General features: G+C 36.5%; 2 protein-coding genes across 5 annotated transcripts in view; one reads left to right on the top strand and one right to left on the bottom strand.

Annotated features, from left to right (window-relative positions):
* The window catches only part of LOC131055018 (serine/threonine-protein kinase AFC2), a 42150-nt gene that overhangs the window by 12464 nt on the left and 14196 nt on the right, over positions 1–15490 (bottom strand). The window contains exons 14-15 of one of the 4 annotated variants that reach the window (XR_009358282.1): positions 14760–14777; positions 12196–12276 (exon numbers count right to left, since the gene is read on the bottom strand). The gene's annotated coding sequence lies outside the window, so the exon portion shown is untranslated. Of the gene's footprint in view, positions 1–12195; positions 14778–15490 lie in introns of all 4 variants that reach the window. The other 3 variants (XR_009358281.1, XR_009358280.1, XR_009358279.1) reach the window with 3 other exon arrangements.
* LOC131876747 (uncharacterized mitochondrial protein AtMg00810-like) lies at positions 2836–3246 on the top strand. The gene has a single exon (XM_059222219.1). It carries the CDS (start codon positions 2836–2838, stop codon positions 3244–3246), a length of 411 nt encoding a protein of 136 aa, XP_059078202.1.

The following is a 15490-nucleotide window of genomic DNA, read 5'->3' on the forward strand; positions in this document are numbered from 1 at the left end:
CTTCTCTTTTCTTTCTTCCAATGCCAGCTATGAGAACATGATTATCATCTTTGTGAGAGTTCTTGAGTTTTCCTATTACCTCAATTCGAGATTCCTCTTCAATGCAATCAAATTGAAGACGCTCAAAGTTGGGACATTCAGCTCTTCCACCAATGCTACGAATGAATGGTTCCCATTCATCAGGTAGACCATTTAATGCAATCATGACAAGATCTTTATCTGAAATTTGGCAATCAAGAGTACTTAGCTTGTCCTTTAGTTCATTGATCTTCATGAAGTAGGTCATGATTGAGTCTTCTTCTTTCATTTTGATGTGAAGTAGCTACTGCCTTAAAGCAAGAGCCTTGTTGAGGTTGTTGACTTCATACATCCCTTCCAAGTGTTTGATCATTTCCCTGGCAAAAGCAAATTTTGATATGACGGTGACAAGATGATTCTTGACTGATTCAATTATGATCTTCCTAGCCTTGAGAGAGTCTTTCTTGAACTGCTTCAGTTCTTCAGCGTCTTCAGGAGGGGATAGCCTTTCTTCTTCTACAAATTTAAGCAGTTCATTCTCTTCGAGAATCAATAAAATACAGACTTTCCAAGCAGCAAAGTCAAGGGCTCCATCAAGTCTATCTTCAGCCCTCAAACCTGACATTTTAATCTGAAAACAAACAACAACTAGATGCAACAAATAATTTACTGAAATCTGAAATTAGTAAAACCTTAGCTCTGATACCATGTTAATTTTGTGACTCAGACCAGCAATCAGACTTCCAGTATTTAATTATTTGCTAACATTAAGTAAACTATAAACAAGTAAATGAAAGAGAGAAAGCAAGTGCACAAGAGACCAACACAATTACCCTGGGAAAACCTCCAAGGAGGAAAAACCTAGCACTAAAGACCCACAAGTCAGATTATGTATTCACTCTTGAATTGTAACAATACAATACTTAGCTGGAACCTTCAACCTCTTATCAGATCTGCTCCTTTTGTCATATCAAATCTGCACTTCTAATTTCACCAAGTCTGCACCAAGTCTGCTCTTTAATGCAACTCTCTAACAGAAATTAGGAACACCAAAATAGTTGTCTTCCTTGAATAAGTTCGCCCAGTTCACTTCTTAATTTCACACACCAAGTAGCAGAAGAATTTCGCTGATTGCATGAATGAATGATTGATTTGATCTTGGAAAATTATCTTATTTGTATGGCAAATAACTTTCAAGTCGGCCTTAATTAGAATTTAAGTTTGGCGCCAAAATGGTTTTGGAGTGGCATGTCATTATAGGGCAGGCCCTGTTTAGGGGCACGCTACCCTCTTTAGGTCCAGCCCTACACATTAACCTTGAAAGGGGAGGCCTAGCCCTTTAGGGGTTCGTATGTCCCCTTTCCTAGTTACAAACAATATATTCAACTAAATTTTGGAATCTCTCTTCAATTGACAGGCATATTATTTGTACTAGGTATCAAGCGAAATTTGGTTTCCATTTCAGCTCTTGAAGACAAAGGGTACCGAAATACCTTCATGGATGGTAAAGTTCTAGCATGGCCTAAGAACTCAAATATAAAGAAATCTCACACCATAGGAATTTGACATGGATGCCTATACAAGCTTTGCACTCCTCCTTCTCAAGCCTTAATTCATGAATCTTCTACTACAAGTGAAATATGGCATAGAAGATTAGGGCACCTATACTTTCAAGCATTGTCTTCCATAGAGAAAATTGTGACAGGTTTACCTAAACTAAAACAAGATCATGAAGGAACTTGCAAAAGGTGTGCCTTAGGGAAGAATAAAAAGGGCACCTTCCATAGTAGTGAAAATATGGAAGAGGATCATGCATCTGAGATTCAGAGGGAGATACATGAAGATAATTATTACAATAAACCTATGGATCCTGTTAACGAACCCAGAGACTCTACTATAAATCGTAAAAGACCTCTATGGGCTAGAAAAATGATTGAGGAAACAAAAAATTATGCAGCTCCAAAAGGAACATTCAAAGAAAGCAACAGACCAAATAGATACTCCGGCTATGTTGCTCTTATGAGTGAAATCATCAAGCCTGAACCTTCTAGTGTTTAGGAAGCACTCCAACATCAAGTTTGGAAAGATGCCATGACAGAAAAATATCAATCCATACTCAAGAATGATGTCTGGGACATTGTACCTAGACCTAAAGACAAATCAGTTGTCTCTTAAAAATGGCTCTTCAAAATTAAACATTCAGTAGATGGAAGCATTGAAAAATATAAAGCAAGATTTGTTGCCAGAGGGTTCTCACAAAAGGAAGGAATCGTTTATGAAGAAACATTTGCTCTTGTTGCTTGCTACTCCTCTGTCAGGGCTGTGATTGCTATCGCCGCATCAAAAGGATGGAAGATTCACCAAATGGATGTGAAGACTGTTTTCCTTAATGGCATTATAGAAGAGGAAGTGTACTTAGAACAACTAGAAGGATTTGCGGTTCATGATAATGCTTCCCATGTTTGCAAATTGAAGAAAGCTCTATATGGCCTTAAACAAGCTCCTCGAGCATGGTATGAGAGGATAGACAATTACCTCTCCAAGTTAGGATTCTCCAAAAATGATGCAGATCCTAACCTCTACTTCAAGGTAATAAATGGTGATATGATAATTCTTATTCTTTATGTTTATGATTTGTTGATCACAAGAGAAGACCACCTCATCACCAAGTGTAAACAAGATCTTGCATCCGAATTTGATATGAAAGACTTAGGTCTCATTCACTACTTCCTTGGTTTAGAAGTATGGCAGCAGGGTAATTGCATTATCCTAAATCAAGGAAAATATACTATTGACATCTTGAAAAGATCCGGGATGATGGACTGCAAGCCTATGTCTACACCTATGGAGACAAACTTACATAAGCTAAAAGAAACAGCTGCAGACTCGGAGTTAGCAGATTCTACTCTCTATCGACAGATGATTGGGTCATTGATGTACTTGGTCAACACTAGACCAAATATTTGTTATGCAACAAATGCACTCGGTCAGTTTATGTGTGAACCCAAACAATTACACTTAGTTGCAGCTAAACACATTCTGAGGTACCTGCGAGGCACAATTGGACTTGGATTGAAGTATGACAATGTAGATCTAAATTTGCATGGATATACTAACTCAGATTGGGCTAGAAGTGTAGTTGATCGTAAAAGTACTTCAAGGTGTTGCTCCAGCCTAGGATCAGCCATGATTTCCTGGTGTAGCCAGAAACGGTCTTCAGTTGCATAGAGTTCCACCAAAGCCGAGTACATTGCAGCATCTATGGGGGCTCGAGAAGCAGTATGGTTAAGAAAACTTCTTGTAGGATTGTTTGGACAATCCTTGGATCCCACAATCATCCACTATGATAACCAGAGTTGCATAAAGCTTTCAGTGAATCCAGTTTTCCATGACAGATCAAAGCACATTGAGATCCCTTACCATTATGTTAGAGACATGGTGGAGAGAAATGTTATCCAGCTAAGATATATTAGTATAGATGAACAAACATCAGACATTCTAACCAAGCCTCTCTCCAAAACAAAGGTGGAATACTTGAGAGGTAAGCTTGGTATGATTAAAATGTAATTTTCTTGAGATTGAATCTCAACAATATAATATTATTGTTCTAATATTTAAAAGATGTTTAATGTGTAAACTCTTTTGTCATGTCTGTGATTACATGACTTCATGGAACCCTGTGAACATCTTGAAAGGTGATGATCTTTCAATGATGTACACTTGTTCTTATGGTTACTATTGTAAGGTGACGACTTTACAATAGTTAAACCTTACTATCATGACGGATATCATGTGACTTGATATCTGTGGACATGTCATGATAGTTCATATCTCTTAAGCAATATTAATTAAGTTGTGAGTAACCAAAATAAGTTATATTACTGAGATATTTTCATGGTGGATATTATGTGACAATATCCGTGGATATGCCATGAGCGGATATCCTTATTATAGGCATCATGTGACTTAATGCCTGTGCACATATCATAAGGGATATTGTGAGTATGGCAAATATCATGTGACTTGATATTCGTGGACATGTCATTACTCCTGATATCACATTGAGGTAATATCTCTCTCACTCATATATGAATCCATTGTGTTTAATTCAGGATAGTAATCATCCTCCCTAGCTAAGAGGGAGTGTTAATGATTTGTAGCTTCGGTCGGATTACTCCTATCGATGAAATCAAATGCATAAGTGGCCTATCGGCCTTGAGCATTTGATTACTATCTTTTCTTTGTATTTCACTATGATTATTGATTATCATAATACATGAATAATAATAGTAAGATAACTATCATGTATATATATATATTTAATATTGTACATGTATATTATATATACATATATACATGATTGAAATATAACCATTGTTAATCTTGCTAATGATGTAAATCATGTTGTTATTCATACTATTTAATAATAATAATCATGCTGACAATACTTATCGCATTGTTGATAATAATTCATACATCGATATTGAGTATCGATATCCATACTAATAATATCGATATCATACTATGCTATCAATGACAGCATACTATGATACCGATATCATTAGTAATGCCTTGATGTAACTACAGTTCAATAATGTGTATCGACCTTAATTATATTGCAATGTGTATCGAACTTAATTATTCACAATGTGTATCGATGTTAGTCATTGATAATAAACAGCCAATAACAATTCGTGGACATGTCTACGTAGAGGCACGTCTCTACGCGGACTATGTTCACGTAGAGACATGTCCCTACAGAGACATGTCTCCACGTTGTTGTATATATAAAACCGATTCAATATGACTTGGGAGGTACCGAAATCAATAAGTGTCGAACAAGTTACAGCAAAATATATATTTTGGAATCGTTGGATTAAACATTTATCAGCAGCATTATATATACCATTATGATCTGCATTAATGTTGGTTGAAAATTTTGTTCACTTGGGGAAATATACAAAATTGTGGTTTCAACCACAGCACACGAGTAAAAACTCTCCTAATTAAGGGAAGGCTCCCCCTATCTAACTACAACTTTGAAAATAAAATAGGATGGGACAACAATCTTTCTTCTTTTTTCAAGAAAGACAATATCCTTTTCTCTTCACAGAAAATGATATGATTGAATATGAACAGCAGTAACCACTTTCAAGTGAAATGAGAGAAAGGAAATGAAGTTTCCTGAAAGCGCAAAGACTTCCGTCACTTCCTTTGGGACGGGACAGCAATATCAAGCTCAAAGACTTGACTATTGGAAGTCCTATCTACCATTTGCTATACTAAATTTTACAATGAATAAAAAACAACAGCTCAAAAACTGGAATAATCTATTCTTTCAACACAGAGACAAGTTTTTATGCAAGCTCGAAGACTTGCTGCTATTTCTTATCAAACAGTAATTTTTCCTCAATAATAGACGCAAGCTCAAAGACTTGCTGCTCCTTCTACAAATTTTCCTATTTTAATTAATCTTCTCTACTTGCAGCTCAAAGACTTCAAATCAGATTGGACTAAGCTCCTTTAGAAACACTTTGCATAGAAGAAATAAAAAGATTCAAACTCAAACATGTAGCTTAAAGACTCAAAACTTGAGTAATCCTTCTTTATTATTCTTCAAAACCTTCAATTCACATACAGAAGCTCAAAGACTTCTTGCTGAAAATTTGGCAGAGTTTTTGATTGCTTTCCAAAAGATAAAAATTACAATAGACCCTTCAAGCATTTATAGAAAAGGAGCCTTGAGAAAAAGGTGGGAGGATCCTAACTAACTTGAGAGATTCTCTCAACCACCAAGACTCATTCAATAACTAACTGAGACTTCAATAACTAACTAAGAGTTATTCCAACTAACTAAGACTTATTCCAACTACAGTCCTAATCGAACACAACTTGTAGTTGCCTTACATGTAATTACAAAGGTGCAAGTAATGTGTAACTTGCGTTTTACAAAAAATACTTTTACATGTAACTTATCAAAACAAAATTACAATTAAAGATTACAAAAGAGGGAAAATTCAACTAAGTGTTGAAAAACACTTAAGTCACATTTTGTGAAGACACAAATCCTCAAAATTTTTGGATGCTCGTTTGTAGTTCCTCGGGATTCGGTTCATGGGTGTTCTTGGCAACAACCATAGTCTTCACAATGGTGTCGTGACACCGAAGGACTGTAGAATTGTTTTTATCCAGGATAGATTGGATTTCATGCAGAAAGACTTGGTGTTTCATCAATGTCTGAATTGAAGCGGCCGAGAATTGTTCGCTCCTCCATTCATTATGAATCCTCATCTGTAAATCAGCAAGAACTTCTTCTTTTGGAATCAGCTCTCCATCCTAACTTACTATGTTGCAAGAGGCCCTTTCACAATGTGAGACAATATCTCGGAAAACTTCACCCCAGAATCTCCTTGCATCACCGATCTCCTCAATGAGGGATTTAAGAACAAGGGTCTTGTTTTCCAGGAGTACTTCAAATTCCAAGTACATGACCCTGGAAGAGATGATGGCGTGCTCTTGTAGAACGCTCAGCTGTTGTTGGGGCATGGTACGCCAGATTGTCAAACTTTTTTCAACACTTTCCAGATTCTTTTTTAAAGTGTTAGAAGTCTAATCCAGTTTCACCTCAATGGTCTCCAACTTAGACATTATCTGGAAAAAAAATTTCATTACCTGTGCACATAGATCGTGAAGCTGATCAACCCAGGAATCCAATGCTTGTACCTTTTGAGCAGCCCTTTCCACTCCACGAATCGATTCTTGGGAACCAGAAGAACCTATGGAGTTACTCCCTTCAGCAGCAGGTTTTGTGATTTTATAAATGGCTGCCATAAGCTGTCGGTTTTCCTCTTCTAGCTTGTCTTTCTTCGCTAGAAGCTCATCACACCTTTGCACCAATGAGGCAACAGAAAACTGAGCATCATGTTTAATGACCTCATGCATCTGTTTTCCCAACTCTATCCTTGTAACCTTATAATCAGCAGCTGACATTTCATCAAGTGGCTTATCTGCAATAGGTTCCACAATTTCAGCTACCTTCATCTTGTTACTGTCAACAGTTACTCTTGAGATAGTCTTGGCCTTCTTAGCAACTTTGGATCTGGACTGTTTCAGTTGCTGATAGTCAAAGGCATCAGGTGAGATTTCTTGCTTCTTCCTCTTCGGGGTGAAAGAACTAAGCCATGGAGGCAAAGTCATCAACTCCCCTCCAATAGCAGTTGTAGGCAAAGGAGAAGCGGTTTCTATTTGAATCACCGTGGTCATCCTGGGGGGAGTATCTGTTTGGACAGCGACCACGGTTTGCTCAGTTACCAATGGGCATGAAGATTGCCTCATGAATTCTTCAAAACCAAAAGTGGAAGTATCAATTTTTGATAACTGGATGCAAGTAGGAATATTCTCAGGAACTTTCAACACACTCTCTTGTTGATGATCAGGAGATGGCTCGTATGCTGAAATGGGAATTGCATTATGAGGAGATTCATCCACAAGTAAATCAAGAGGAGAAAGAGGCATCTCAATGGAAACTAGTGGAATGATCTCATGAGGCAAGTCTGAAACTGGAGATTTGGGAGCATCATCAGATTGTTACCCCTTTTCTGGATTTTCCAGATCAATTACCTGTACATGGAATCGTGATTTTTTCTTCCCATGAATAGTTGTCTCCTCAAGAGGAAGCACTAATGCACAACTGACTCGCAACTTGATCCTTGTGCCCGAAGATGAAGCACCCTCCTTTTTGTCAATTTGAATCTCAGACTTCCGTCCAAGAGGCCCCGTAGAATCATCTTCTTTACCAACCTTGATTTTTATAAGTCTAACAGCATTACTTTTCAGCCATGCGTTGGTGTTGGCCAAGATAGGCTGAAATCTGTCAAGGATGGATATGCACTCCTTGTGTGACCATTGGATCAAAGGGAGTGGAGCTTCCTCAACCCTCCGTGAAATGTATTCAGGATCAAGTATATGCCCGTCATCAATCACCCCTTGTGGGATATCCGCCAAGTTCAAATCAACAATTTGCTCAATAACGAGCCTCCAGTAATCCATCTTCAGAACTTCAGCTTCTGTGCGGAGATTTACCCAAATGTCTTCAATGCGATGAACATGCACAAAGGATTTATTGATCTTCTCCTTCATACCCCTATAATCAAAATCAGCTCTACGTTTAAACCTTTTGAGCTTGATTTCCTGCAATTCAGTCTCCATGGCCTTAGCCTTCACAGATGTGACAAGGGAATACCGACCGATTTTCAATGGGTTTGTGGTAGAGATCCCCATTCCAACCTTGTGCCTAGCAGACTGAAAAGTGTGAACAGCCATGATCTGTCTTTCCAACTCCATAAAAATGATCTTATCAGTTGGGTATCTAGGAAGCATATATGGCTGACCATCATAGCATCCGATCCTCATATAGGTGAAGGTGGGAAACTGCAAAAACAAACATCCATACTCGCACACCTTATCCCAGGCCTCATCTGATACTCTCTTGTTCCTGAGATTTCTATCAAACTGACACATGAAATATCCGAAGAATGCATCTTGGACTCTTCTGAAATGCAGTCTGCTGGGTCTCAATGGCAACTGGTCATAATATTCCCAAACTGGTATAAGTGAGCGATCACCCTTGGTAGAAAGACCTAGAAAGTGTCTAAGTGATGCTGCCAAATATATCAAATATGAATTCATGAAAAAGGACATGGTGGTAGGAACTGCTGCAAGTTGTTCGCACAAAGCATCGCTGATGACTTCTCCCCATGAAATGTGATGAGATTGTCGTATGAACATGATGAACCGGTACATCCATGGCTCAAAGACATTGGAATGCTCAAGGCCCATCATCCTGCTGAGGAGGGTTATGGTGTCTCCAATCTCCCATTTGAAATCGCAGCGGTACAACTTCGCCCACCTTGAGAAGGAGGCTCGTGGCTCTTGGATCCACCTATTGATGTGTCGCTTGCAATCTTTTTCCCTCTTCACATAATACTCTGCTGCACTTTCTTTGGAGATTTCCATATAAACAGGTGCAGGAGGTATTCTGAAGACTTTCTCGATTGTATCTGCATCAAGACAGATTATAGCTTCGCCATCATCATTTTTGATGACTCTTGACTCTTTGTCAAAATGATGGGCGCATGCAAGAATGAACTCAGGTTCTAGGGCAGCCACCGGGAAAGAAGATGCATGGTGGATATGGCTGTCCAACAGCCGCTGCAAGTTATTATCCTGTGGATCTTCTACCCTTTTGACGAATTCTGACATATCAACATGCCCTATTTCTGTGTCTCTGATGCGATCCAAAGGAGAAGAAACCTGGGAAGGTGCAACCTCGTTCTGGTATTTGTCATATTTGTATTTCATCTTCTTTGGAGTTGGAGATGCCGGCAAATCTGACATTGATTGTGAATCTGGAATACTGTGATGAAGACTTAAAAGAGTTAAGGCAACATCATAGTCAGCTGCAAATATCATTCTTCCTTCTCCAAATGGGTAAAACTTTGATTCTTGAACTTTACGATTTTGTGAGAGGAAGAGGGGAAATATGTAGAAATGGGAAAATCTTGACTTTGACCAATTTCGGATCTTGGGGGAATTTTCGCAAGTATACAAGTTTGAAAGGACATACATATAATCGGGGTTTTAAAACCTGAATACAAGTACACTTGTAAATTCGCAAATGGAGAAATGGACGAAAAATGAGATTTTGACTCGTGGGAAATGACGGAAATGGAAAGTACGGATATGGGGAACATGAATGGATAGAAAAAGGAAAATCCGGGAAAGTCATTTTCATGAAAATGGGAAGAACTTTTCAGCATGTAATCCGGTTTTCAAAACCCGAATTTGCAAGGAAGGGGTATTTCACACTTTTCAACTTGGAATTTTAACCAAAAATGGTTAAATTCCTTAACCGTAGGGGAAGAACAAGAATTTCCAGCGAACTTGTAGTCGGGATTAAAAATCCCGAATACAAGTAAAGAGGGAATTTTGGGAAGAACAATGCAATTCAAAAATTGCATACCAAGGGAAGATTTCTCTCACAAAAACCGATTTTTGGGGGAAGAACAACACATGCCAAAAATGCAACTAAAAAAGAAAACTAAGAGAGGAAGAAAATAGCAAAAAGAAGGAAAGAAAGGAAAGAGAACATACCTTTCTTGAAAATGCAAAAGCTTCTCCAAAAATGCAACCAATTTTTGGAAAAAAGAAGGAAGACCAAAAAAAAGAAGCAATTCGCAATGCCAAACCCTTAACACATTTTTGCAAAAATGCCCCAAACTGATAAATGTAGCAGCAATCCCAAATTTGGAGGGCCAAAATGCCAATGAGAGAGCACACCCAAGAGGGTTATAGCAAAACGCCTAAGGAGGAGTAGAAGAAATGGTGTCAAGTCTTTGCAAAACGCGGCCAAAGGAATCACGTGGAGAAAAACGTGGCCACCAAAAGCATCTTCAACGGCATCATTAAATAGCTCAAAACTCCTCTCAAACTCCACGCCTAGGTGAGAGAGGGCAAAACGATTTAGGAGATTGCAGCATGTTGGAGATTTAATCAACCAAAATGTGGCATTAAAGAAAAACGTGATTGCTGATTTAGGGCGAAAAACCAGTCAATGCAACCTCCATATGGCGTGAAAGGTGTCCAAGAATGCATGAAAATAGGATGCAAGCCAAAACGCCTTCCTCCTCCAACAATTTCTCCACAAAAATTGCCTTGAAATGTTCAAAAACCGTTTTTCCTTGCAATTCGGGTTTTTTGGAGAGAAATGTAAGTTTTAATTACTTGTAAAAGGGAAATAAAATCCCTACAACAAGTTAAAAAGGCTTGCACATATGTAATGGGGATTTAAAATCCTTATTACATGTAAAAACCATTAAAGTAGGGGTTTTTATACCAAACTGCAAGTTTACTTGTAATTGAGCCAAAAAATCCCTATTTTAACTAAACAAGACCAAAAAACAATTAAAAAGATAACTACAATAAAAGGGAAATTTAAAACAAATTACAAGTAACATATTTTAAATAAAAGTGCACATGTAATAAGCCAAAAATTCCCCTACAAAGACCAAAACAATGAATATCATTAAAACTTGCAGTTTGAAGAAAATTCTCCACCTGCAGTCGGGATTTTAAAACCCGAAATTGAAGGAAAGACATAGCAAACGAACCCAGAATTTGACGAAATTCGAAACGCAGTTTGAGGATGGACTGAGGATTAAACTAGTCCAAGGATTAGTCAAAATTCTGCCTCGGGAAGCATGCCATAGAGTAAAATTTTTCATTTTTTCACAAAAATTTCATGTAGTGGTCCTTCATTTTTGGAAACAAAAATGAGGACAACAATTACAATCTCTTTATTTTGTTTACTTCTCCATATCATCAGTATTGATATTATAATTTCTGCAAATTGACATATATATATGTTAATACTTAATATTCAAGAAGAAATTATAAAGACTTTGTGATCAATATCTTAGAAAAATTAAAATACCATAACCTCTAGATCTGATCAAACCTTAACAGGTGCTAACAGGGTGACATTGTGATTCAACTCACTGGTTCAACTCCCAATACAGGACAGCTTTTGATTGATTTCAGACAAGAATGCTCAGCAGATAGAGGATTTTGAGTCAAGTCTAGATATCTTGACAACATGAAAGGGATATATGCTGTCTCTGCATGTAAGGAAAGTGATTGTTGTAAGGCACAGTGGATATCCTATGGTCTGGCAGGTGTAAGTTATCATAACGATTGGCATATTGGGATGACAAGTATGTGTAATTCTCAGTTCTTGAAAATCATTAACAATGTAGCTTATAGAAAATTTTGTGGAAAGGATTTCAGCTAAGTTACCACTTCAAGTTCAGGTATGCCAATGTGGAAAAAAAATTAGGGTCAAGTTTTTTTAGCTATATTCATACAAAACTATACAATAATCATAAATATATAAATATTTGCAGTCTGAAAACAAAAATTAAGTTCAAAATATCACAATTGCATGCACACGATAAACATAAACTACCACTAAAAATTAAAAATACTACTTTGATGTCAATTTATCAAACTCAAATGTTCGTTGTTCAGTGCTAAAATAATAAAATCAGCAATCTGAGTTATATGGATCTTCATAAAAATCATCATCATTAACGTTAGATGTAGATGATATAGGTAGCTTACAAGGGTTCAATACTATTCAGGGCACTTGTTCTGTCCGCTGTTTGGCTGTTCTGTTGTACAAAGGTACAGGTCCTTTCAAACCTGCATTTACCAATATAAAAACATTAGATGATGTAGGTATATTACAAATTCACAAGAAGTGCCACGCATACTTGCACTAAAAGTATGCTAATTATCTGAGTCCTCAAAAAATGAAGATCATTGAGCAATGGAAGGAACCAAGTCAACATGCTCTTGCTCTATGTTCCACAACATCGTTCCCTCTTCCCTGTAGTCATTTTGTTTGTGGAAATGGAAGTTGGAGTGTACTTATTTTTTTTATGCCAACGAGTTTCACTTAAATGAGTGGATGGAGGAGTTTGTACTCCATTTGTGCTTAGATGAAGATGAACTGAAATCCTATTGAGGCAAATACTAAAAGTTTGATTTATAAATGAAATTTCAAACACAAGAAAAATAAAAGAAAAAAATCAAATTTAAACAATTTAAGATTATTAAAAAACTTTTGGAAAAGACTTTGATTGAAAGAGGTTGCAAGTGTTGAATGTTTAGACATGGAGATACCATCAATAGTGAGCGTGTTTCTAATTAACTCAAGTGTATAAACACTTTGATCATTATACTGTGCTAAAATCAGCAAACTCGTTTGTGACTACATCCTCCAAATCAAGATTAAGGAAGAGTCTATCAAATGCTGGGTTGTACCCTTCGCTGACTTCTACATCTCTGTACGGTGTAATCCTCCTCGACAAAGATAGAAACTTAATGCTATAGTATTTTTGAGTCTATGCAAAGGCAAGAAGATGCAGTGGAGTGATCATTTTATTCCATCATTCAATAAGAATTGTTTACGCATGTTTGAAAAAAGTGTCTTTGAGATGTTCTTTCTCAGCAATCTTCATTTTCTCAAACATTGAATTGATGCCACCATATACTTTACATAAATGGCTTTAAAATGTCAATATAATGGGCTGAATGAAATTAAGAAGAAATTCCACACAATCCCACCAAATGTCATCTAAAATCATTTGCTTAATATTCACTACCCTCTCACTACATGATTGTTTTCATATGGATCAAAGTTGGTTGATGACCATGCTAGAAAGTCTCTCTCGAACTTTCACAAGTTATCTCAAGGAGATTGTGTTGAAAACTCAACAACCTATTCCAAATTTAAAAATAAAGAATGAAAACAAAAAAGATAAGATAACTTTATAAAATAATTTACTAAAGTGAAAAATAAAATTTTATTGTTTCACTTATTTTCAGCAACTCCAATTTTGAGATAGATCTCTTTAGCCACAAACACATGTTTGATCTAATCAATTTTGTTGCCCATCTTTTCTAATTGTAACATAAGGTTGAACGAGTGGGCAACACAAGGTGTCAAAAAATGTGCCAATAACATCTCAACAAACAAACAACTATAGAAAATTTCACATCGTCTATTATGACTTAAATAATGTTATTTAACCCCACGTCGTCAATGGCCCCAATAAAGATGTCAACTATAAATTGTGTATTTTTTATTTACACCTCATAATCCGAAGCTTTCAAAAAAACATTGCTTGTTTAAAAGACACTATGATCACATTGACCAAAGGTTGATTTTTAGCATCCTTCCATCCATTGGAAATGATTGATACCATCATCTCAACCCACAAATTCTTAATGATCTTCAATGTATCTTCTACAAGTTTCACTCCTTTGCCACTAAAGCAATACACACCTCAAAAACTAGGCCCTTGTACCCTTTGGAGGGTCATTAATTTTCCTCTCCATATCTTGTCAATATGCTAAGAGAACAATGTTGACAGCCAAATCATTTGCATTGATGCATATTGCAATGAGTTGATCGACAATCTCTCAAAATTCAATTTTAAATGACTTCTCCAATTTCGTTGTCATATGTGTAGCAGGCTCTCTTCATGTGTGACCAAAAATAGGTGGCTCTTTACCACAACTTTAGGAATAGATGGACGAGGAGGTGTAATGTCCCCTTTATGAGCCGCCAATACTGAGTTGGCAACCAACGCATAGTGTATGTTGATTGGATCTATTGCCAACAGTTGGAAGTAGTTAGTCTTGCAGTTAGAATGTGGCTCAATCAACTAGTTGTTAGAGTATCCTTAAATAGGTGGGATGCTGCAGTTATATCTTCCTTTTGGTTGTATGCTGCATCAATTACCTGCAATTAAGTTAGGAGTCATGCAATCAGTTAGCTCCTTGAAATCTTGGGGAATGATTGATCACTGGTCAATTAACCAGCAATAAATATGGGATTAATCCCCATTATTTGTGGATTGCTTAGGTTGAGAGTATAGGTAGCGTCGCAAATGAGGAGGGAGTATCCTTTTTGAAATCAAAAACCTTTATTTGTGAGTGAAGTAGATAAAACCATAGAACCAAAAATATCCAAAGAATTCTGATTATACCCAATTTTTTGCGAATTGGTCCACGAATTTTTTTCCAAATCCCATCTTTTTAAAAACGATTGACTGTGATTTTCAACAATTGTTTCGCATTAAAATTGCATCTAGAACTTTAATCAATCTCCAACCAACCTGTGAAATGCTCAAAACCTGCAAAATGACAAAATATTTCATAAATAACACAAACCCATGATTTTTTTATGGCACAACTACAAATGAGAACTTGGGACATGCATAGAAAGCACAACTAGTTGCAAACTTTTTAAACACAAAGGTAAGCAAATTTTTTGTTGCAACACTGCTGCAAATAAATACTCTTTCTTCATGTTATATAAATAATATTTACACAAAATTCAACCACCCCATGCAACCAGATGAATAATTTGTTAAATAAAATTTTCAATGTATACATAAGAAACTTTCAATTTAAATTAACAAGATAAAAAACACTAAATCTATTTTATTTTGGTGGGGCTTCCAACCAAAGAGATAGTATTTACATTATTCATACTTCATATGTTGTGTCTACTTTATCAAGGTTTAATTTTATCTATATTCAGATGCTAGGATTTTTGTCAATGCCATCAATACACTGTCGCACATGATTTAATTTTTTGTCTACTTATCTAGATCGAATGTGAAATAAAAATTTCAATGTAAACATCACAAAGATCTTTCAATTTAAAATAAACAAGATTAAAAACATTAAATCTATTTGACTTTGATGGGGCTTTCATCCAAAGAGAGTAGTTTATTGTTATGAGGGGTAAATGGTCTATATTTTGAGGTTATATTTTAGCTCCTTGTCTCTACTTAATATTTTATGTCTACTTCTCATCTTGGTTTAATTTTGTGTCAAATTA

Source organism: Cryptomeria japonica, chromosome 6 (genome assembly GCF_030272615.1).
Source record: "Cryptomeria japonica chromosome 6, Sugi_1.0, whole genome shotgun sequence".
In the NCBI taxonomy this organism is placed as follows: Eukaryota; Viridiplantae; Streptophyta; class Pinopsida; order Cupressales; family Cupressaceae; genus Cryptomeria; species Cryptomeria japonica.

What these genes read in the sequence shown, in the direction of transcription:
- LOC131876747 (XM_059222219.1), top strand. Translation starts at nt 2,836, where the DNA reads ATGGACTGCAAGCCTATGTCTACACCTATGGAGACAAACTTACATAAG.